The sequence below is a fragment of the Ochotona curzoniae genome, unplaced genomic scaffold (genome assembly GCF_017591425.1).
Source record: "Ochotona curzoniae isolate NIBS_2020 unplaced genomic scaffold, NIBS_Ocur_1.0 contig_1, whole genome shotgun sequence".
Classification (NCBI taxonomy): Eukaryota; Metazoa; Chordata; class Mammalia; order Lagomorpha; family Ochotonidae; genus Ochotona; species Ochotona curzoniae.
The window spans coordinates 12345639-12367525 of record NW_024464918.1 but is presented as its reverse complement, the minus strand read 5'-3'; the positions used below and the strand labels follow the sequence as shown (position 1 = coordinate 12367525).

The 21887-nt window shown below is 45.9% G+C and overlaps 1 protein-coding gene across 1 annotated transcript in view; it reads right to left on the bottom strand.

Annotated features, from left to right (window-relative positions):
- The window catches only part of ATP10B (ATPase phospholipid transporting 10B (putative)), a 102731-nt gene that overhangs the window by 48026 nt on the left and 32818 nt on the right, over positions 1 to 21887 (bottom strand). The window contains exons 4-8 of the mRNA XM_040985302.1: positions 12637 to 12722; positions 9961 to 10067; positions 6571 to 6702; positions 3409 to 3536; positions 863 to 1115 (exon numbers count right to left, since the gene is read on the bottom strand). Of these exons, the coding sequence (XP_040841236.1) occupies positions 863 to 1115; positions 3409 to 3536; positions 6571 to 6702; positions 9961 to 10067; positions 12637 to 12722 (706 nt within the window). The remainder of the gene's footprint in view (positions 1 to 862; positions 1116 to 3408; positions 3537 to 6570; positions 6703 to 9960; positions 10068 to 12636; positions 12723 to 21887) is intronic.

The window sequence follows — 21887 nt, the reverse complement described above, 5'->3', positions numbered from 1 at the left end:
AAGGTTGGAGAAAGAGGAATACCATGAAATGCCATAGGTTCCATTATTGGCTCTGCTGCTTGCTGGTTATACAACCGAGCATTGACTTAGCCTGTATTTCTATTGCTTCAGTTAGAAGATTTCAAAAAGTAACTAACCTGAAAGATAGTTTTTAAAGACTTAACAATACAACGTATTACAATGGCTAGCTTACCCTAAGTAATGGTGGCTGTTACTATTATTAAAAAGCTCCCACATAAATAATCACCATGGCAAGGAGTGATGGAGCTGCTTATCACAGCTCTTCCTTTCTCCATTCCTCACACTGGAAAGAATGTTGTTTTCTTGGAAAGTTTTTTTTTTAAGTATGTGTGTGTGTGTGTGTGTACATGAGGGGTAGCTGAGGGAACTGGATCAGCTCTACAGGCCACCTTCATTCCATATTACATAACAACCCAGGCAACTTAGAGCTCCACCTCCTAAATCAAAAGTTTGTACCAGGGAAAATTTAGTTAGCAGGGAAGACATTTCTGGATGTGTCTCATCAGCTCACTTGTGCACTTCATGTAAGTGCAGATCTATACCAATGCTCACATGTTAGGGAGAGTAAGTCATTTGAGAAATTAATCCTTGACTGGCATACAATGGGACTATTTCCTTTATCCATCCTTGACAGTTGAAGGTCCTGTGCTGTAAATGGTACCAGGCGAAAATCAACTGGAGGACTACCAAATGAAAGATTAGAGGTAGTAAGTGTACTACTGATCTATTAAATGAAAGACCATTTGGCAAGCTACAAGCTGCCAAAATGCCCCACGGTTTCTGTGGGCAGCCTGGTCTTTCCCTTTAAGAAGAGGCTAGAGGTTCTTGGGTATCTTCTTACCGTTTTCTTGGTGACAGTACTCGTTGCCCATGATGGAGCAACGCCGGAACACCATCTTATTCTCCGTCAGGGTCCCCGTCTTATCAGAGAAGATATACTGGATCTGGCCCAGGTCCTCTGTGATGTTGAGGGCTCGGCACTGAATGGGCCAATCTGCTTCTTCATCGCACAGGTCAAGGTCATTATGTAGGAAGAACACTTGCCCAATCTTGACCAGCTCAATGGATACATACAACGAGATGGGGATCAGCACCTGAGAGAAGAGCAGTGCAGAGACAAGTGGTTTCCTCACCATGGGACAGCAAATGCATTCACTGCCAAGCAGAGGGTAGCTCATAGGATGCCCTTTCTCAGGGAAAACAAACATCAGTGATTTCATGTCTCCCTTGGAATTCTTCGAGGAACCTGAAAAGGAGGTAAGACTTCTTCAACTGGGAATGTCAGATACAAGATATCTGACATACTGGCTGTTTAGTGGCTGTTTAGTGAATGTGCTGGAAGCAAGTGATAGAGGTTCAGCACCAGAGTACCCTGAGATCTCTGTTCCTGCCGAGGGCTACCACCCACCCTCACTAGGACCCATCGTTACTTATTTTCCAGTCCATCCTTAAGGTGAAGCAGTTTCAGGAAATTTGTGGAAGACTTACATTATCTGTTAATTTCACTTTCTCATGAACTTTTTGAAGCTCCCTCACATCTATCGTCTAAGTACCATAAATGAACTTCGAAGGAAAAAAAAATCAGCAATATCCTCCGATTTTGAAGAACTTACATTCCAGTAACAGTTAACAACAAGCAAATATTTATCAAAAGGTGATAAGTCTTAGGAACAAGAACGAAACAAGTGAAGAGGGTGGAGTGAGATAGCAGGGAGGCAATCATAGAAAGCCTGACCTTTGAGCAGAGACATGTGTGGTATGAGATTGTCAAGGGAGACAGAGGGAAAGGCCAGGCTGAGGTGGGGGAAGTAGGGAAGAAGCTCCGTTGCTTACGGAATAACAGGGAGCAGGACCTTGTATGTGAGCGAATATGGGACAAACAGGGAACAGCCCAAATCACAGAGAAGGTCAACGCCCAGATCACCTTGGGCCTGGTTGGCCCATGGAAGGACTTGCACATTACTTTGTGTGGTCAGGAAGCCAAGGTTCACATTCTGAAAGAAATACTATGTTGGATGAATGAGTCACTGAAAATGTTTTACTAATAAAAGCACAATAAAACTGCCTCAAGAACTACCAAAAATTCAATGCAAATGGAGTTTTACCAAAGCAAAACTCCAATTTCTTACATCCTTTGACTGACTGCATTTTGCTACAGAGTATCAAGTTTGCTTTTTTTTTTTAAAGATTTATTTTATTTTTTTTTTATTGGAAAGGCTGATATACAAAGAAGAGAGGTAGAGAGGAAGATCTTCCGTCCGATGACTCACTCCCCAAGTGAGCGCAACAGCCAATGCTATGCCGATCCGAAGCCAGGACCCTCTTCCGGGTCTCCCATTCAGGTGCAGGGTCCCAAAGCTTTGGGCCGTTCTCGACTGCTTTCCCGGGCCACAGGCAGGGAGCTGGATGAGAAGTGGGGCTACTGGGATTAGAACCGGTGCCCATATGGGATCCCGGGCATGCAAGGCGAGGACCTTAACCACTACACCACTGCGCCGGGTCTGCTTTTCTCTTTTTCTTTAAATCATCTTTTTGTCCATCACTGCCTCACTTTCAGTAGGTGTTCTTTACTTGCTTTTTCCTTCCCTACATGGCCCATTCTGTTCTCGTCTATCTCTATCAAGTGCAAAAACATCAACCTGTGTGTGGTTTCTTTAGTATTGTTTGCGATTTGAGTGTTCACAGCAACTCTGTACTACTTTTTTTTTTATCTTTGCTCATTGTTGCTTTACCTGCTGTAACCCTGGCAAAGGGGTAGACACACCTGTTATTGCCGTAACCTTAGGTTCAAATCAGAAAGCTGATAAGTATTTTGCTCTACTCATTATCTGACGGGCAAGGTCCCCTCCACCAGACAAGGCTGGGTCTGACATTACCCACAACACAAATCCTCTTAAAAATCTACAGGAGGGGGCTTGGTGCAATGACTCAATTGGTTATTCCTCTCCCCATAAGTGCTGGGATTCCATATGGGTGTTGGTTTGTATCCTGGCTGCTCTAATACCTATCCAGCTCCCTACTTATGGCCTGGGAAAGCAGCAGAGGATGGTCCAATGCCTTGGGACCTGCACAAGTGTGGGAGATCTGGAAGAAGCTCCAGCCTCCTGGCTTCAGGTAGGATTGGCTCATCTTTGTCACTTGGTGGCCATTTTGGGGTATGAATCAGCAGTTGGAAGATCTTTCTCTCCGTCTCTCCTTTTCTTTGTAAAGTCTGGCTTTCCAACGGGGAAAAAATCTTTATAGAAAACTACAGGAAAGCCATGGTCATTTCTTCCTCCTCTTGGTCCAGGGAGTTTTTTGCTGAGGCCAGCACTGATTCTATTTTCCTAAATTCTAAAGATGGTACCAATAGGTCTTCCTGGCCTCTGGCTAGCAAGACCTTCCTACCTGGAGCAGGATGATCATGGTGAGGAACATGTAGAAGCCCCCCAGGGCTGGGGACAGGAAGCTGCCATTGGCATCTGGCACATCAAAGGGAGGATGTTCTTCAAAGGTTTCATTCCAGAGACTGTAACCTAAGAGGAGGCAAAGCCGGGGAGAAGGAGGAATTTGCAATCAGTCCTACAACTGGTCCATTACACTGCCCTGGACCCATTCCTAGAAATGCTGGGCTTTGGAGGGGCCCATCTGTATTCTACAGGGCATAACTGTTTAGTTCTAAAGTGGTCCTTCATGCACCCTACATTGCAACCCCTTGAAAGTCACTCTGTATGTTTTACCATAAATTAGCAAGGGGATTGCTTATGTCGTTGCACAGGCCTAGCACCCAGGGTTTGGAAAGAGAAAGAGGCCTGCATTCTTTCAAGCAGCAGCAGAAAGTAAATTATTGGGGAATCTCAACAGATCCATTTCCCAATCTCCATTCTTCCTGACCTGTAGTCTCCCATCTTGTGTTGATCCACTTGTCCCTGCATTTTTGGAACACTTGTTAATTCAAGGAGTCAGTCTTCATTCTCATCTTTGAGGAGCTCCTTGCCAAGTTGAGGAGCTGAACACACAGGGGCACATCACACAGCGCATGAGCAGTGCTGTGCCAGACCCCAGAAGGCCATGAGAGTGCGCAGCACTTGATGCAGCCCTGGCTCTGTCTTCTCATGTGCATAGGGGTAATACCAGCACTAACTGAACACACTGTGAGGTGAAGTGTAGCTAGTACCTGCTCTAGAGCTCACTGACTTTTGGTATCCCCACCTGTTACTTAGGGAAAGTATCTTCCCTAAGGGATTATCATGAGACTAACATAACCCAATGGATAGAATGTTCTCAGTTGCCACGTAGGAACTAAAGCAATTATCAGGCACAAGGAACACATCCCTGCCCAATGGCTCTTCTACACCCTGGAGGTTGGGCCAAATGTATGTGGCAGGAGGAGGGAAACTTATAGTCATGAGAGTATTTGAAGGTCAAGGGAGGGAGTAAATGACAAAGGCCCAAACACGCATCCTTATACTAAGAGCCAGTGGCCTGCAGAGGAGCAAGATGAGGGTACAGGAAAAAAGCCAGGGAAACCTCCATAGAGGAGAAGGATCTGGCAGATGCTGGGTGCGCATGAAGACCAGGAGAGAGCATTTTGGGCAAAGAAGAAACATCAGCTTCCTGAAAGTACAGTAAACCCGTGGTCAAGCACTGAGATGCTCATTCAGGAACTTTCGTGTGCCCCACGCTGCACTTTTCCTTAGGCACTCAAAGTTCCGGGGGGTTTATGAGTTGTTGCACTCAGGCATAATAGAATTCTTTCCCTTTCCATTAACTTTCTTTTTTCATTATTCTGGGGAATCTGCCAAGCTGACCTTGCCCCATCACACCTTATCTTTCTGTTGCCTTTTAATCATTTACTTCCTTTCTCTGAAGATCCAGTGTCAAGATCTCAAATATCCTCTTGGCTCCAGCAAACCCTGAAAAAAGCTGCTCCAAGTCAAGACGACAGCTCCAAGGCCAAGAAGACAGCTCCTGCAGCCTCTCTGAGGGCAGGAAGGCAGGCCCCTGGCTGGGGTGCTGCAGGGGGTGCGGTAGGGTGCCTGTTTCGCTAAGTTGCCCCCTTCCTGCCTCCCCAGGCATCCTCACATTTGAACACTGCAGGCCACCACCCCAAGGCTACCTGTCATTACCTTCAGCACATGGAGCCTCTCTCAATCCCAGGAATGTGTTCACTTCTGCACACTCTTTTCAGGACAATATGCTTCTGCTTTCGAAGCAAGGCAGAGCAAACCCTGCTGTTGCTTGTGGTTAGCAGTCACAGCAGCATCCTCCTTGTGTCTGGCTGTCTCTCTTAGTATTTCAATAGCCCTCCTAGGCGTGAAGCCACCAGAGGAGGCGGGGTAAGGGCTCCAGCAAGGGCACCTCTCTCAGATGGCTCCAGACACCACCCGTCTTTGCCTTCCATGGGAAGTCACACTCAGCAAGTGCATGACTCATTGGACGCTCAGTTCTGCCAAAGTCTTCATTCTGGACTCTGCTTTTGGCACATCACACAGCCAGTCATGCCCCTGCATAAAATGGTCATCCTTCCCACTTCACAAGTTTGTCTGGAGCTAAACATGCCTTGCCTCTTCCTGCCTCTACATCTGCTTCTGTTACCTTGTTCCCCTGGAAAATGCACACTGCCTATGGGAAGCAGCTACTTCTTCAAGAAAGAATTCCCTCCCTGATGTCCTGTGACACTAGTGCTGTTGAATAGCCCAATTCCTACCTGAGACACACACTAGATCAAGGCCCTTGAAAACGCATCATATATGGAAAAAGGAACTTTGCAGGGGTGATGAGGTCATGGGTCTTGAGATGCGGAAAATGTCCTGCATCAGTGACAAAAACAGCAGGGCTGTCTGTGTGTATGCCTCTTTTTTTTTTTTTTAAACCAAACAAAGGGAGAGGAGGAGACAGTTGCAGACAAGGATAAGGAAATATGAGCAGAGATTGGAGTGTTGTGGTTGGAAGATGGAGAAAGAGGCCACAAGCCAAGGAATGTAGGCATCCACTAGAGGCTGAAGAGGATTAGCACCTCTCCTACAAGCCTCTAGAAGCAGCCAGACCTGCTAAAACCTTGGTTTGAACCCCAGGGAAAGTGACTTTGCATGTGGAAACCTGCAGAACTACACAGAAAAAGTTTGTGTTGCTTTGATCCCAAATATGGGCTTGACCCTAAATAGTAGCGGTAGGGAGCTAAGACAATATGTGCGTGCAGTCCCTCTCCTGGGGGCCACTGTGGTACTGATTCTACTTATAGGTTTGACTCCTTCTTGCTAGACTATGAACAGCAGTCCTGCGGCTCGTTCATCTTGTACTTCTCTCCCACTGAGAAAGTTTTAGGGTTCAGGGAGTATTTTCCTTTTGGAAAAAAATAACATATTGTAGATGATATTCATGATGTTTAAACAGTACATGTCACTTTGGGGAGGACTTCACTTATCTTTTCATTCCAATGGTATCTCACTCAAGTTGGCAGGACAGCCCTATTTTGTAGGTAAGGAAACTGACACCCAAGGTAAGAACAGCATTTGCCCTCCACCCAATAGAAGATCACTCTGTTGTTCTTTCCAGAACATTCCATACCGACAGCTCCGATGAGGCACATGAGGAAGAGAAGGCCGATGCAAAAGAAGATGTCTACGTTTATACGCCGCTCAATCTTGCTGCGCTTGTACCGGGGGCCGCTGTTGTTCAGCAGGGCTTTCGTCTCGTGGCCTTGGAAGAGGAAAGGAGAAAATCAGGCCCCGAGGTCCTGGGCCACAGCCTTGGCTCTTCTCACTGGAGCTGAGGATGAAAATGAGGCTTTACGCTCTACGCTGAAGCTGTCTCGGGAGGGCTGTGGGAGCAGCTCACGTGGTCTGATGGGATTTGTCAGCAGGTCTTCGCTGAGTACCCCACCAACAGTGCTGCCTGGCACAGGAGGCACCCCTCATTGTGTAGCTCCTACAGAGGTGTCGGTTCATCAGGACACATTTCTACCTCATTAAAGGCAGTGGGCTAGAGGAAGGACCATCCCTTTCCCATTTGTACAAATGCATTTTTCTGGCCATTATGGGCTAGTGGTAGATAATGGGAAGGCAGAGAGTTTCCACTCTGCTGAGGGTGCACAGGAAATGAATAGGTCTAGTTATCAGTAAGTCTCACAGGCCAGAAAATAGATAGACCAGCTAAGGTAGATAAGATGTAGAGTCAGGGAGTATGGCCAGTGAAAGGCCACAGAGGAAGGAACGTTTCAGAATCCTGAAGGGAGAAAGAAGAGAGATTTAGGCTGTGCGAGTAATAGGTGCAAAGGCCCTGTGGTAGGAAAGTGCATGGGTCAGTAGCTTCCATCTTTATTTCATCAGCTGTGCCTAACATGTTGATGCTGCCTCTGCAACCATAGAAGGGACCAAAGGTTGCTCAAAGTTTGAAAACTATCAGTCTCTTCTCACTACCCACTTCTCCCAGTTGAGAAAACTGCAGACTAGAGTTTGCAAGAGACCTACACCAACAGAGAGGATAAACGACCCTCAGCCCTGCAGCAGGAAGCCGGGGCTGAGTACTAGCAGTCAGTCAGAGACTTCTGTCCTCAGGCACTGGCTCTACTCCGGGACTTCTGCATTTTAATTGTCATGTTGCACAGCCCCATTAAAAAAATGCCAGTCACACATTTCCCCTACGAAAGTAAAGAAAACCGATGTATCAGCTCCAGCAGCAAATGGCTTTAATGCTGATTAGTTATTTGCCTTGTGGATTTAAAGTAGCAACAAAACAGTGGGAGGGAACAAACTCCAGGCATGTTCAATCAGACTCAAGTTTGCGCAGTGGACGGGGCTTGGGGCAGCACGGCGAGCACAGGCCAACTAACTGATGGAGCTGCAGACTTTCTGCTGCCCTCGAAGTCCCCCAAACCCCCTACTAAGTGGTCCTGGTTCCAGCCCTTCAGCCACTGGCTATTTGCCATCTGCGGTTCTTCTGCTCTTGGGATAACAGTTGAGTTCAACAGGAAGAAGTATAAGTGGTTAGAAAATGGGCCGTACAACCAGACAGTTCATTGCTGCTGCTGGACCTTGGATCACAGAGAACTGATTTCAAGAAAAATGCAACCTTGGAAAAATGAATCCCTTTATTCCTTAATTATTTATTGGTAAAAATGGGAATACCATGGTTGCGTGTGTGTTGGGGTGCAGGGGAGTAAGTCAACGTTTGCCAGCTACCTTAGTCCCTGGTATGTAACAGCAGCTCAATAAATGCTTGCTGTGAGAAGGACAGATGCCCATGTTGGATTTCTTCCTTTTGGGAAGTTCTACTGGTTCTTTGCAGGCCTTGGGCTTGGAGGACATCCTTTGTGACCACCGGTAGGTAGTATCATTAGAGAGAGGTTAACTTTAAACCAAGAGAAATGTTTACTCGTCAGGGTTCACTTAGCGATCTCTTGAGAAGCGTTGGCTATCCCAAAGGTGTGGAAAACTGTCTCTACTAGGTAGAGACCAAAGATGCTGCTAAACACCCTTCAGTGCAGCCCTGCCAGAGGCAAACAGGCTCAGGCAGGCTGAGAACTCTGGCCCTGGGTAACAGCCTTACCATCACTAGCATCATTTTTGTCCACTGTTCTGTTTTGGGAAAGCTACGTTATTCTAAATTCTCCTCACTGATACTTTCACTTTATCACCCTGTAAGGCATGAATTATTAGTGCCCTTGGCATTAACCATTTAACCAGCCTGGTCAGGAACATGCACAATGGAAAACGCATGCCGCCTTTTCTTCAGGGAGCTGGTCTATTCAGGACCACCATGAACACGTTCTCCACATCTGTCTCCTCCTATGTCGCTCCCGGAGCTTACTCAGGGTTTTCAACTTACTTGGACACAGAGGCAAAACTTTAAATATATGTGGGTGATTTTTTTTCTTTTGGTGAGCCCATTTCCACAGAGTTCTGTTACTAAACAGCCAGATGGCTTTGAATTCCATTGCTCAAGACCTGGGAAAGGAATCACCTGATAGACACAATTCCCTCCTCCTAATTAGGGAAAAGTGGCTAGATGGTGACATTATTATTGAAAGACTTGCTTTTTCTTTGATGACCCTAAAAAGTGAATCTTAGGGCAGCTTGATATTTAAGCGTTTCTTATGTGTCCATAAAAAGTGTAGTTCTACTTGGACCCAAATCAACTAACACCTCCTGCCGAATTCCTTAAGTGTTGCAGTGAACGGCAGACTAGTAGGAAACCTGTCCTGCAGTCTTGCAGTGAAGGTCTAAACACCCAGAGACTGTGTGCAAGATGCCTTCACTGACCCTAGGGTCAACAGGTGTGACTGAGACCCTCTCAAGGGCCAGGCATTAGGCACCAAGGGTACCGCAGCCACCAAGCTGCCCTACAAGATTTCGGCTCCTGTTGCGAGCAAGTTGTTGCTATCTATTTTACATTGTGGGGCGCAGGATCAAAGCAGAAAGTGAAAACAGGTCTTTACAGTAGGAGATTTAAGTGACTCGAGATAATAAAAGCACAGTTGCCAAAACATCTACTAGAACCATCAAAACCCACTCTACTATAGATGGTGCTTGGTGCCTTCCCTGTGTCATCCTATTAGAGCCTCAAAAATTCTCCATGAGACAGTTACAAATACTCTTCCTGTTGTACAAACGAGGGACACAAGGTGAAGCTGCTGGGTTAGGCTAGTCTCCTGGTTAAGGGGACATTTCTTAGCTGGCCTGGGTGGGTATCTCAACACCACGGGGTGTGTTGATTCCCTCTCCCATCTCGCTCAGAGGCGTGAGCTGCACTCGGCGTCTCCTTACACAGCTGAGGCCTGAGTGGGTGACTGGGGTCTGTAGCCCCTGTTGTATGGATAAGACATGGTAAGTCACAGGACTCCACCCCTTTGCACTCTGGCAAGTCCCCACTGTCTGAAACAGGTGGGCAGGAGGCCATAACACAGGGAGGAAAGGGCAAAGTCAGGACAAAGGACACCGTGGTTGGGGGGACAATGACCTGTGTAGATGACAATGCCAACAGCCACTTCGGTGTTTCTGATGGTGCAGCCTCGAAGCAGAAGACACTCACTGCCAAAGCCAGTCCTGGTTTTGTCAGGGTACTCCCTGGGGAGGAAGAATGACAGAGACGGGTGGTTAGCGGCCCTGGTTGATGTCATACAACCTTGGAAGTGGCGAGCCGACCTTCACCACCTTCTTTTTCAGAAAAGGGAGGGTAACTGGAAATGCAGTCTTCTTTGTCTGCAAGTGCTTCAAGTTCATTGGCTGACTCATTAGGAGGGAACTGTCCACCCTCATTTACCCAGACAGCTTTGGCTGCACTTTCCACATCCTGGCTGCTTTCAGGGGATATTATGAAGATCATAAAAGGTAATGTAAGAATGACTGAAATTTAAGATCCACCATTGCACTCTCGCCTTTGTCAAGAAGGGGATGGTGAGGGTCAAGTTATTGGGCTAACACATCCGTCAAGTGTCCCTGTTAGTAGCTTGCAGTTTAAGGATTGTTTCTAGGCTGCTCAGAGGTCGTAATACGCAATAGAGACCTCTACTTCTCTCTGCCTTCAAGTCTGTCTGCTAATGGATAGAAGAGGTTGAGCCATCTCCTAGTCCCTGACTCACTTAGTGCTCTCGCTTGCAAGGTCTGACCCTGGAGAAGCTCTTCTCCATCTTGGCACCATTTGGGGCTGGAAAAGCCTCTGTGGTGCTGGAGAATGGTGAGTGCTCAGAGGCCCTGGCATCTCCAGAGATGCTGGCGGCACTCCTCTCCCCAGGTGACATTGCCAATGCTCCCTGGATAAGACTGTAGCAACTGTGCAGGGACCCTTCTGTTGAAAAGCGGCATGTTCAGGCTGGTCATGGAGCCAGCCTCTTACAGCAATGTCTGGCTCAGATACCTGGTTCTGGCCCAGAAGAAGTGGCAAGCTTTCCCTGACCAGATGCCTGCCACAAAGTCCCTTTTCTCTCTTGTTCTTTTCTGTCTGTCCGCAGCTGCTTTTCCTTTGCATTTTGAAAATAATTTGCCTTTAAGAGCTACTGCTTCTCCTGTATTGTTTTACTTTTCGCTTTTCTGAATTTGTCTTCATGACATTCTCCATGGCTCTTGTGGAGCCTCACTCCAGGCCCTGCTGGCAGAACAGGTGGCACGGCCCAGCTGAGCTCTGTAATGTGCAGCAACAGAAAACGCTGTTGCTGGTGTCAACATACCTACATTGAGTGGGCAGTACAGATAAAGGCATTGCCAGTAGTTCCAACATCCTATGTGGATGCCGGTTCAAGTCCTAGCTGCTCCACTTCTGACCCAGTTCCTTGTTAATTCATGAGTCTGGGAAAGCAGCAGCAGATGGCCCAAGATTTTGGGCCCCTGAACCTCCATGGGAGTCACAGAAGTTACTGGCTCCTGGCTTTGGACTGAGCCAGCTCCAGACAATGCAGTCATTTGGAGATTAGACTAGCAGATGGAAGATTCTCATTGCGTGCGCGCGCGTGTGTGTGTGTGTGTGTGTGTGTGTGTGTGTGTGTGACTCCCTCCCTCCTTCCCTTCCTCTCTCCCTCCCTCCCTTCCTCCCTCCAATCCTGCCTTTCAAATATATGCATATAATTTTTAAAAAGATTGACATTTAGGAATCCTGGCTTTATTTTGTCCCTGCTGTTTGATTTTGGGTAAGTTCTGTTTTCAGGACAGATGATCCCATTTCTTATCTGAAAACCAGGGACCCTAGTATTTCCTCCCTTAGGTGATGGTGAAGAGTACAGATGTGCTGGGGAGAGTCTAAATGTTTTTGCAGCGTTGGGCTCATATGCCTGTTACCACTGCTCTCACTTTTGCAAGAACACCAAAAATCCGACATGAAAGCAGAATTATATTCATGTTTTTAGGGTAAACCACAAGTGAGGAGTGAAATTCACAAACATTGTATCAGGAGCAGGCATTATTAACTGACTTTTCCTGTTGCTGTGCCAACGGCTTTTGCTTATCAAAAAAAACAGCTAAATTCTTAGAAAAATTTTATGAGGGAGCAAGTCTTTAATTCAAAGCTGTGCAAAACAAGGCCCAGAGAGTTTCATAACTTACCCAAGCTCACACAGATGGTAATTAGAATAACTCCAATTCAAATCCAAGTCTGACTCCTAAGGCCCTCTGTTCTTACCAACACACACACATAACACCCGTACACAGCACACACACACCACATACGACATACAGCATACACTCAACACACACATTACAACTCAACACATACAACACAGCACACACAGCACATACAACACACACCATACACTCAACACACACAGCACACATTCAACACAAACAACACACCACACACAACACATACAACACACAACACAATAACACACAGATACGTTTAGGAAATACTATCTTAATCAAACCACATTTGCTTCCCCTGAATCAGGGCATGATCTTGCTTTTTGATGTTCTTTTCCCAAAGTTCTATAAAAGGCACTAGTGAGTTTAATTCCTGACAGATCTCACCCCTGACAGATGACTAACTGAGGAAAATAAAAAGCCCAAGTTGGCTGTCCCTAGTCCTTTTTTATATGATAAAAATAAACTCCCACAGGACCTTCTGCATGTTGCTCAGTCATTTCCAGACAGTTTTTTTCCAACCCTAGAGGAGGTACTTCCCAGCGGCACAGGGCCACTGCAGACTTACATGTAGCCCTTAAATTTGTTGAGGTGGTTGTTGGGCTTCTCACACACGATCGTGTTGTGGAAATGTTCCGGCTCGAACTGTGCCTCCTGTGAGAGACAGAGAGAGAGAGAGAGAGGACTCCATGAGTTTATTAAGTCAGAGGGATCTGATCATAATAGGATCAAGGAAGGAACTGATGAGGCCTAGAAGCATTGCAGCGATAATGAGGTAACCTCCGCTTTGTCACCTCCTGTGATAACTGTATCACAAGACAAGAGGGAAAGCCTCAGGGAGGAGGAGAAAGTAGATGCAAATGGAAAACTGGAGATGGCAGAGGAGGCTGCGTGCTGCCCACCCTTCTCCTGCAGGGCTCCAGCCCAGCACTGTCCAACAGGGCAGCGTGCCAAGGCAGGGCTGTGCAACATGTAAGTGACTAAGGACTACTCGTGGCTGCTGAGTATCTGAAATGGGGCAGGCTGAGGAAATGATTTTCATCTTTTATTCATTTTACAAGTTTATGTATTAGTTAAGACACATGGTAATTATACATATTAATAGAGTACAATGTGATATTTCAATTTATGTACATAATGTGTGTTCATCACTTCAAGGCGGTTAGAATTTCCATCTCCTTGGGGTTTATGATTGGTGCCTCTGAGTTCCTGAAGTTCTCAATTGACTATCTAATGAGCTAGTGCACACACACCACAGTCAGCCCGCACTGCACTGCGGAACACCAACTGTGCTTGGCGCCCATCACCCAGTCTGCCTCTATCCCCTGGGTTTCCTTGCTTCTACTCATTGCCAGGGGAACGGGCTTTTGAAGGCAACTTAATCTTTCTTAATTTGAAGCTAAGTAGCTAGCTATATGTGGTCAGTGGTTAGCATGGTGTATAGTGCACAAACAGTTGCCCCTCCCCCGCCAAAATAAAACCTGAGGCGATAAGGATGAAAGTCACAACAGACAGCCACAGCTAACAGGCCTCCGTGTACATCTTCAGGGTTTACAATCACGTATAACCACACACATATTTATATGATCACACACATATATGTTCATACTTTTTCCAAGATAAGATTTTGGGTCTCCTAGATCTTGAACTTTTACAGATCTATTTGAAAGGCAGAGTGATGGTAAGTGGGAGAGATGCTTTCCATTTGACCACAACTGCCAGACTAAGTCAGGTGGAAGGCAGAAGCCCAGAACTCCAGAACCCCCAGTGGGTGACAGGGGCTCAAGCGCTTGGGCCATCATCTTCTGCCTTCCTCAACACCTTATCAAGGAGAGGCATCAGATGTGGAGTCCCCAGACTCTCAAACTGGCACTCTGATATGGATGGAGCTATCCCAAGTAGAAGCTTAACCCACTGTGCCACAGCACCCAGTTCCATCTTGAGCATTTTTACATACTGCTAAATTTCCTGCTGCTTTAATACCTGCACAAAAACCAATTGCATGAATGTACCACACTTCAACTAATCATTTAACTATTGAATATTCACATTTTTCACTTTGTTTTCCTGTTGTAAATATGCTACAAAAAACAGCGCCTAATAAAATAAACAGCACTTATTGGACTCTACTTTCTGCCCAACATTGTAATAACTTTATACATATTCTTTTGTGGTACACAGTTATTCAACAAAGTAGGTACTTAATATACATTTTGGTGAGGGGAAATCTGTGACCCAGAGTGGCAGGGTGGGCTTGGATCTGAACCCCAGGCTGACTGCAGGTTCTCTTCTTTACTTGCGTAGCACCCTGCATAGTCAGAAACATCCTGACAGCGCAACTCAAGGTCACTTGAAAAAGTTCACCAAAATGCGTGTTCCTATAAAGTTACATGTAGATTTCATTTGTTCGCAATCCAATGAACTTATACTTTAACTGCATCTTCATGGACATTTCAAGTACATTGACAACTATATTTTACAAATATATCTTATATATTACAAATATATTTTAAATACGTCTTGGCTCTATTTTTTTTAAAAGTTTCTGCAACTGTATAAGCTCTTACAGTAAGTCAAGGATAAAACATAACTACAGGGTAGGAGGAAAACCTGGCTTCTAACCTTATTCCTCCTTGACTAATACTATGTTCAACAGTTTCTTCACTTGAAGGATGAGCCTAACTCTACCTGCTCTGCCCATCTCAGGAGTGCTTCAGAAGACACAGTCCAAGTGGACACGTTGCGAGATGTGTGACCTGCTATGCAAACAGAAGGTGGAGATGCTGCAGGTGGGGCTGGGAATGGTTCCCGTGCAGAGCTTTCAGCATAGAGAGGGAATTCATCACTGCGAGCTCCCAGGTACAGCTGCTCATAGGGGCACACTGATTTGAAGAAATGATAGCATCTTCTGGCTTCGTGTAAATACATTGCCCATCTCATGTGTGGGAGTGCCAACATAAATAAATTCTTGCCTCACTTGAAATAAATTACCCATCCAGGAGTTTCTAAAAATACAGCCTTTCTCGCTCTAGATATCGATTCTTCTAGGGACAAACACTTGCCGGGTTCTGAAATGATGACAAATCACACCGTAATTTGTCAGCTGCTTTCAGACCTCTGATGAAGCCATGTGCTTTGCTCCTGGGCCGTGACTCGGCTCATGGCTGGCTTTCTAGATCCAAACTCATTTCAGATACACCAGTGGCAGTGGGAAGGTTTAAGACCTTCACTGGAGCTAACGATCCTTCTTCCACAGTGACTCCGAGGCCCTCTTGTCTGGCTGACTGCTCACACCCTGTGGATGGCAGCTGTGGTGACATTTGCCTCTCTGGGTCAGCAACCTGCCTCCTGAAACAACCCTTTCCTGGATACCAGTTACATGTCCTCTGTCTGACTCTTGAAGAGGTGACCTTGGCCTTCCAACTATCTCCCTCTAGGTTCCTCTCCCACTCCTTGACCCAGATGGGCTCCAGAGAGGGACATGGGGGTCTGCCTGTCTCCAAAGATGACCACTCAAGCCCTGCTTGCTGTCACTCACTCAGGGCAAGCTGCTGGGATAGACCAAGGTCAACGGAATTACCAACCCATACAAATCTGCCTGGGGTCCCTTTTTTTCAATCTCATTTCAGAAGTTTCTGATTCCTTTCTGAGACAGGTTAAAACTCCCTTCATCACTCTCTTCTTGTCTTAGCCAACAGTCGAAGCTCACCGAACTGAATTTTTCTTCTGGATCCAACCTTCTATCTAAGGTACTGCCTTGTGATAGAGGTCTCACTCATCGCAAAGAGGCCTGCGGAGCCATCAGGGAAAAGGGAGAGAGAAGTTCATGCCACAGGAGATCATGCATCTTTGCAGACTTCTGTCAGCTCAGCTTATCCAGAGCACTTAGTATGGGCAAAGCATCTGCCGTCAAGTTCCCACAGTAACCTTAAGGGGTCTGGACACATGTGCCACTGGACACTGCCGTAAAACAAGCACCTTGTGATGGGTAAGTAAAAGAGCCAGGTTTGAAACTGATGTCACTGGACACCAATCACCAGCACCCACTGCCTTTATTCGTCTTCCTCCCCCTCCTGCTATTTAATATTATTGCCACAGCACCCACTGGATGTTGATTGGGTCCCAAGCCAGTGATTGTACATGTGTCATCTGCATTAATTCTCACAGTAGCTATTGAGTAGGCATTGTCATTATCTCTATTGTTTAGATGAAAGAATGAAGTCTTAGAGAGAGTCATGATTTCCCAAGTGCCACACAGGAAGACACGCTTTCATCATGGATGGCTCCATCTGAGAGAGGTGGCTCGAGACAGCTCTCCAAAGGGAAGTGCTTAGATCCTGAACAATGGCATGTCATTTCTTCCAACCATAGTTCCATTTTAAAGCAGGGTCTCTACAAAGAATAGGAGTAAAAGCTAAGGCACTTACATGCCTGGGCAACATTCTTTTGAGGATTTTATCTACTTTTTTTCTTTTTAAAGATTTAAGAAGGATTTCTTTATTTGCCACCTCCTCCATGAAGTCCACTTCAATCTCTATGCGTCATTTTGCCAGTAAGACTTTACTGCTTTTTTTTTTTAAATGATTTATCTTATTTTTATTGCAAAGTCAGATCTACAGAGAGGAGAGATAGAGAAAAATATCTTCCGTCTGATGATTCACTCCTCAAGGGACTGCAACGGCTGATACTGCGCCGAGCCGAAGCTAGGAGCCAGGAGCTCTTCTGGGTCTCCCACATGGGTGCAGGATCCTAAGCCTTTGGGCCGGCCTCAACTGCTTTCCCAGGACACAAGCAGGGAGCTGGATGGGAAGTGGGTCTGCCGGGATTAGAACCAGTGTCCATATGGGATCCTGGCATGTTCAAGGCAAGGACTTTAGCCATTAGGCCATTGTGTTGGGCGCTACTGCTGGTTTTTTATGAGCTTCCACTCAACACTGTTTATGCCTCCATTTAACACTTCTATGTCTGCAGGTATTCATTATCTAGAGAGCTGTCAGATTCCTGAGGAAGCTCCTGTAACACCTGTTTGAACGAGCATACTGTAAAAGTTTGTTGTAGTAAAATGAGTATTGGCTAGGGTTATATTAGCAATGTAGTTACTGCAAGGCAAGATACAAAACTGTAATAGACTGCTATACAAAGCTGTAAAAAACTGACTCATGCAATTAGGGAAAGTGTCAGGTACTGTCTTAATTTTCCTTGTGGGAATACACGTCATCTAATGGACATGCTTTGGCCGTGATAGCCAAGATCCCAGATTGGGCTACTAGAGTCTTTCATCTATTCATGCACTCAAACGTTTATTGAACAGCTATGCTATATGAACATGGGATTCAGTGAGAGACAATCAGGCAGAAGAAGGGGGATGTTGACACAAATCAATCATGGCAGTGATAAAGCAAGTTCTTAGTCTAGCTCAGGTGTGTCAACAGCGGTTACCTTTCAAAGCAAAAGACTACGGGCCAAAGGCCAGTGGGTGTTAACTTGCTGGGGTCGAGGTACTCCTTGCTGACATGCGTGTGCCTCGCATACAGCCAACCTGCCACCTGCCAGGGCGACTGCTCAGGCTAAGATGGAAGAATCAATCTAAAATAATTCCGGTAGCTAGAAAAGACCATTTTTTCATGGAATTATGTCAAGTTTTTACTTTCTCAAGCTTATTTTATGCGATTCTTCACAAAAGAGCATCAGATTGATCCATCAACATGGTTAAGTCAAGGTCTGAGGGATCTTAGGCAATCATTTGTTGCCTATCACAGTATTCGGCCTGCCCACCTGCCATCCCATTCTTCTTGCACAATTCCTTTTTGATTTCCCTTTGGGAGATTTTATTTCCTCTGTAGTTCAGAATTGTGATGAAGAATGTGAGCCACAGTGCCCTGCCGTGCAGACTCCCCCACTGCTGGACTTTGGCTGGAGCTGAGTGATCCAAGGCAGGAAGAGGAAAGTGATACCACGGAGTAAGGGCTTCTGCCAGCCCTTCTCCAGTCTGCTCAAGTTTCTAGGATCTTGTGTCTTGAGATTTCCCTTGCTTCTCTGAGTCACACTGTATGCTGCCCAACTCTTCCCTTCCCAGCCTCCTCGGGCAATACTTCTATTTTGTCTTAGTAAGGTATAACCCTTTCCCTTATTTGCAAATCAAGAGTCCTAATTAAATGTGGCCTCCTTGGGGCCCAGCATGGTGACCTAGCGGCTGAAGTCCTCACCTTGAATGCACCAGGATCCCATATGGGCACTGGTTCTAATCTCGGCAGCCCTGCTTCCCATGCAGCTCCCTGCTTGTGGCCTGGGCAAGCAGTGGAGGACGGCCCAAAGCCTTGGGACCCTGCATCCGTGTGGGAGACCCGGAAGAAGCTCCAGGTTCCTGGCTTCAGGTTCCTTGCAGTCACTTGGGAAGTGAACCATTAGACGAAAGATCTTCCTGTCGCTCCTCCTCTCTGTATATCTGACTTTGCAATAAAAAAAAATCTTAAAGTTGCCTCCTTGGGTGAGTGTGTGGGTGGAGCTCTTTCATATTGCATATTAGAGTGTCTAGGTTCAACTCCTAGTATATTGTCAATGCCAGTTTCCTGCTAATGCATACCCCGCAAGACAGCAGGCAATGACTCAGACATCTGTGTTGCCGACACCCATACTACAGCCTGGAATTGAGTCCTGGCCTCCTGCTTTGGCCTGGTCCAGCCCCAGGGATATTGTAGACCTCTGGGAAGCAGCCAGCAGATGTAGATCTGTTTCTCTTTCAGATAAATCAAATAAATATTTCAAAATGTGACACCCTCCCAGGCTCTGGGAGTACGTCAAATATTTCCCTCTATGATTTGGTAAGGTGACAGTTTCTGAAGGCTGCCCCTTGCTGACTCCTATGTGATCTTTCCTGCTCTCATGTGAAGTGTCCGGGATAGGTCAGCTCTACTTTATTGAAGGGGAAACTGACTTGATTATATTATATAATTTGCCTAACATTATATATTTCACTGGAATGTAGGTTTGTCTGATTGTAAGGTTATGCTTTTTCTTTCTATAACGCCAGGAATTTCCACATTTTCTATTTTGGTTAGATTCATTTAATTGAAAGGTAGAGAGAGAGAGACAGAGACAGAAACAGAGACACCAAGAGCAGCATCAGGAAAGAAGCCTGTTTTACATACTAGGTCACCCCCACCCCCATATGACTGTAACATTCAGATTTGGGTAGGAGTCAGGAACTTCATTCAGGTCTCTCAGGAAGCCAGATTAGAAGCAAACCGGGGATGCTGATACCTAAAATGGCATCTTAACCCACTCTGCCACAATGTAAATCCTTCAGACAATTCTTAGTAGCTATACCAACTGTGTCTAACGTATTACATATTACACTTTCAATTGTCAATTGCCAGGCTGGTTTTGTATGTTCCTAATTGGTAAGTTAAGCTTATTGAATATTTGTAATTTTACATGCAAAAAATTTCCATCTGTAGGCTGAGTACAAATTACTACTTTCCAATTTTCTAAAGAAATCCTTGAGATTAACAATATACAAGATCATTAAACTCATAGTTAAGTTTTTGTTTTAACGTGTCACGTGACAACTCTGGACAAATCACAAAAAGGCTTTATGTTGTAAAACACAGAGCATGAGCCCCACAGGTGTAAGCTTTCTGGAGCAGAGGAAGTATGTTTACGATCATTTTGAAACCCTTCTATGGCTTTAAGAAAAAAAAAGTCATTCAAGAACCACGCTGTTGAATGAAGACTGACCAGTCCTATCCCTCCCCCAGATACAGAAAAAAAAAATCTATCTACTGAGCTTTTACCATGAGCCAAGAATGTGACAAAGAAGCGTTGGACCAGAGATTGCCAAGCTTCTGTGCATCTCTCAGAGCCCATTTCTCTGTGATCCTCAGGCTATGGCACTATCAACAGGAATCCCCGGGCCCACGCTCTCCCCAGAGGGCAAGGAAGGAGAAACGGCAGCAGTAACCCTCTTGGTTGCCTGCTCTCCTAGACTGCACCAAGCAGCAGTGGTAAGTGGGCAGGCAAAGCATGCCAGATAGGGCTGATGTGGAGAAGGTTAGTGACAACTGCGAAAGAATTCTATTCAGAGTTGTTGCTCTAGTTCACCAGTTTGTCGAGATGGTAGAGCGAATATACCCCAGTCGCTGGGCTAAGCGATTTGAAGTTTGCTCCCTGGTATAAACATTAAACAGCACCCGCTGATTTCCGAGAATCTTATCTAAAAATGGCTGATAGTTACAAGCATTTGATAATCATTTTGCTTCTGGGTAGACAGAGAATTCAAGATAGCCCTCACCAGGGTGACTGGCAGTTACTTTCCCCTGGCTCTGGATGAGGAAATGATATGGAGTCAATTGCCCGGAAGGTCCCTGCCTGCTGCAGCGTTTGTGCTAACAAACATGGACTGGGGGTGTGTGTTTGGCACAGAAATTATGCAGACATTGCTTGGGAACTTGTATCCCTTAACAGAGCTTGGGTTTCAGCTCTGGCTGAAAATACTGGTGGTTCCAGTATTTGAGGCCCTGTCACCAATGTGGGACACCCAGTTCTAGTTCTGGGGTTCCTGGCTTCAGCCTGGCTTTTCTTTTCTCTTTCAGGCTCTTGGAGGAAGGACCCAGTGAAAGGAAGATATCTTTGTCTCTCTTTGCCTTAAAAAGAACTAGTAGGGGCCCAGCGCGGTGGCGCAAGTGGTTAAGGTCCTTGCCTTGTACGCCCGGGATCCCATATGGGCGCCGGTTCTAGCCCGGCAGCCCCGCTTCCCTTCCAGCTCCCTGCCTGTGGCCCGGGAAAGCATTCGAGGACAGCCCAAAGCTTTGGGACCCTGCACCCACGTGGGAGACCTGGAAGAGGCTCCTGGTTTCGGATGGGCATAGCATCGGCTGTTGCGCTCACTTGGGGAGTGAATCATCGGACGGAAGATCTTCCTCTCTGTCTCTCCTCTCTGTATATCCGCCTTTCCAATAAAAAATTAATAAAAAAATAAATCTTTTTTAAAAAAAGAACTAGTAACATCACAAACTGAGGCCCGTGAGAGAGACTCTGTAAGGATTCCTAGCAGTTTGAGCTTTCTATTTCCAGACAAAAATTCAGCTCCTTTATTCAGGGTTGACTGAATGCAAACTTGGAATCTGGCTATAGCACTTCTCTAACCTATGAGGTATGCCAAGGAAATACTCAAAAAAAAAAAGGGAGGATTTTTAGATGTAATTTTCAAAGGGAATTGATTATTGGTGGAGTTGTTCATGAACAATGGTTTGTTGGTACACAGTCACAGCTGGTACCTCCCAGTTTCCTCCTAGAGGCCTGGAGCGTGCTACATCATCTGGCACAAACAAAGCCTTCAGTCACTCTCTGGGGAATAAAGGAGTGGGTGGCATTGTGCCTGACATGCGAGCAGCTGCCACCAGTCGAGCAGTGGCATCTTAAGGGACTAATGCACAGACAAGCCTTTTTTGTTAAAAAAAAAATTTTTTTTTTGCCTTAAATAATCAGGGCATAAGAAAATGATATGATCTAATCCAATATTTTATACCTCATATTTTGGCCAAAGGGGTCACAAAGAAGTCTAAATTTTTGTTCAATAAGCTACATCAAAGAAGGTGGCATTTGGTGTAGCAGTTGGGATAGCAATTCTTGAGTCATCCATCTTTGAGGTCAGGATGAGTTCCAGTCCTGGTTCTATTCTTAATTCCAGGTCCCAGTGACTGGTCCCTGTCACCTACATGTGGGACCCAGATTGGCGTCCCATCTCCTGATTTAGCCATAGCTATAGTGAGCATGTTGGGGGAGACCCAGAGAATGGGAGATCTCTGTTTTTGTTTTTCT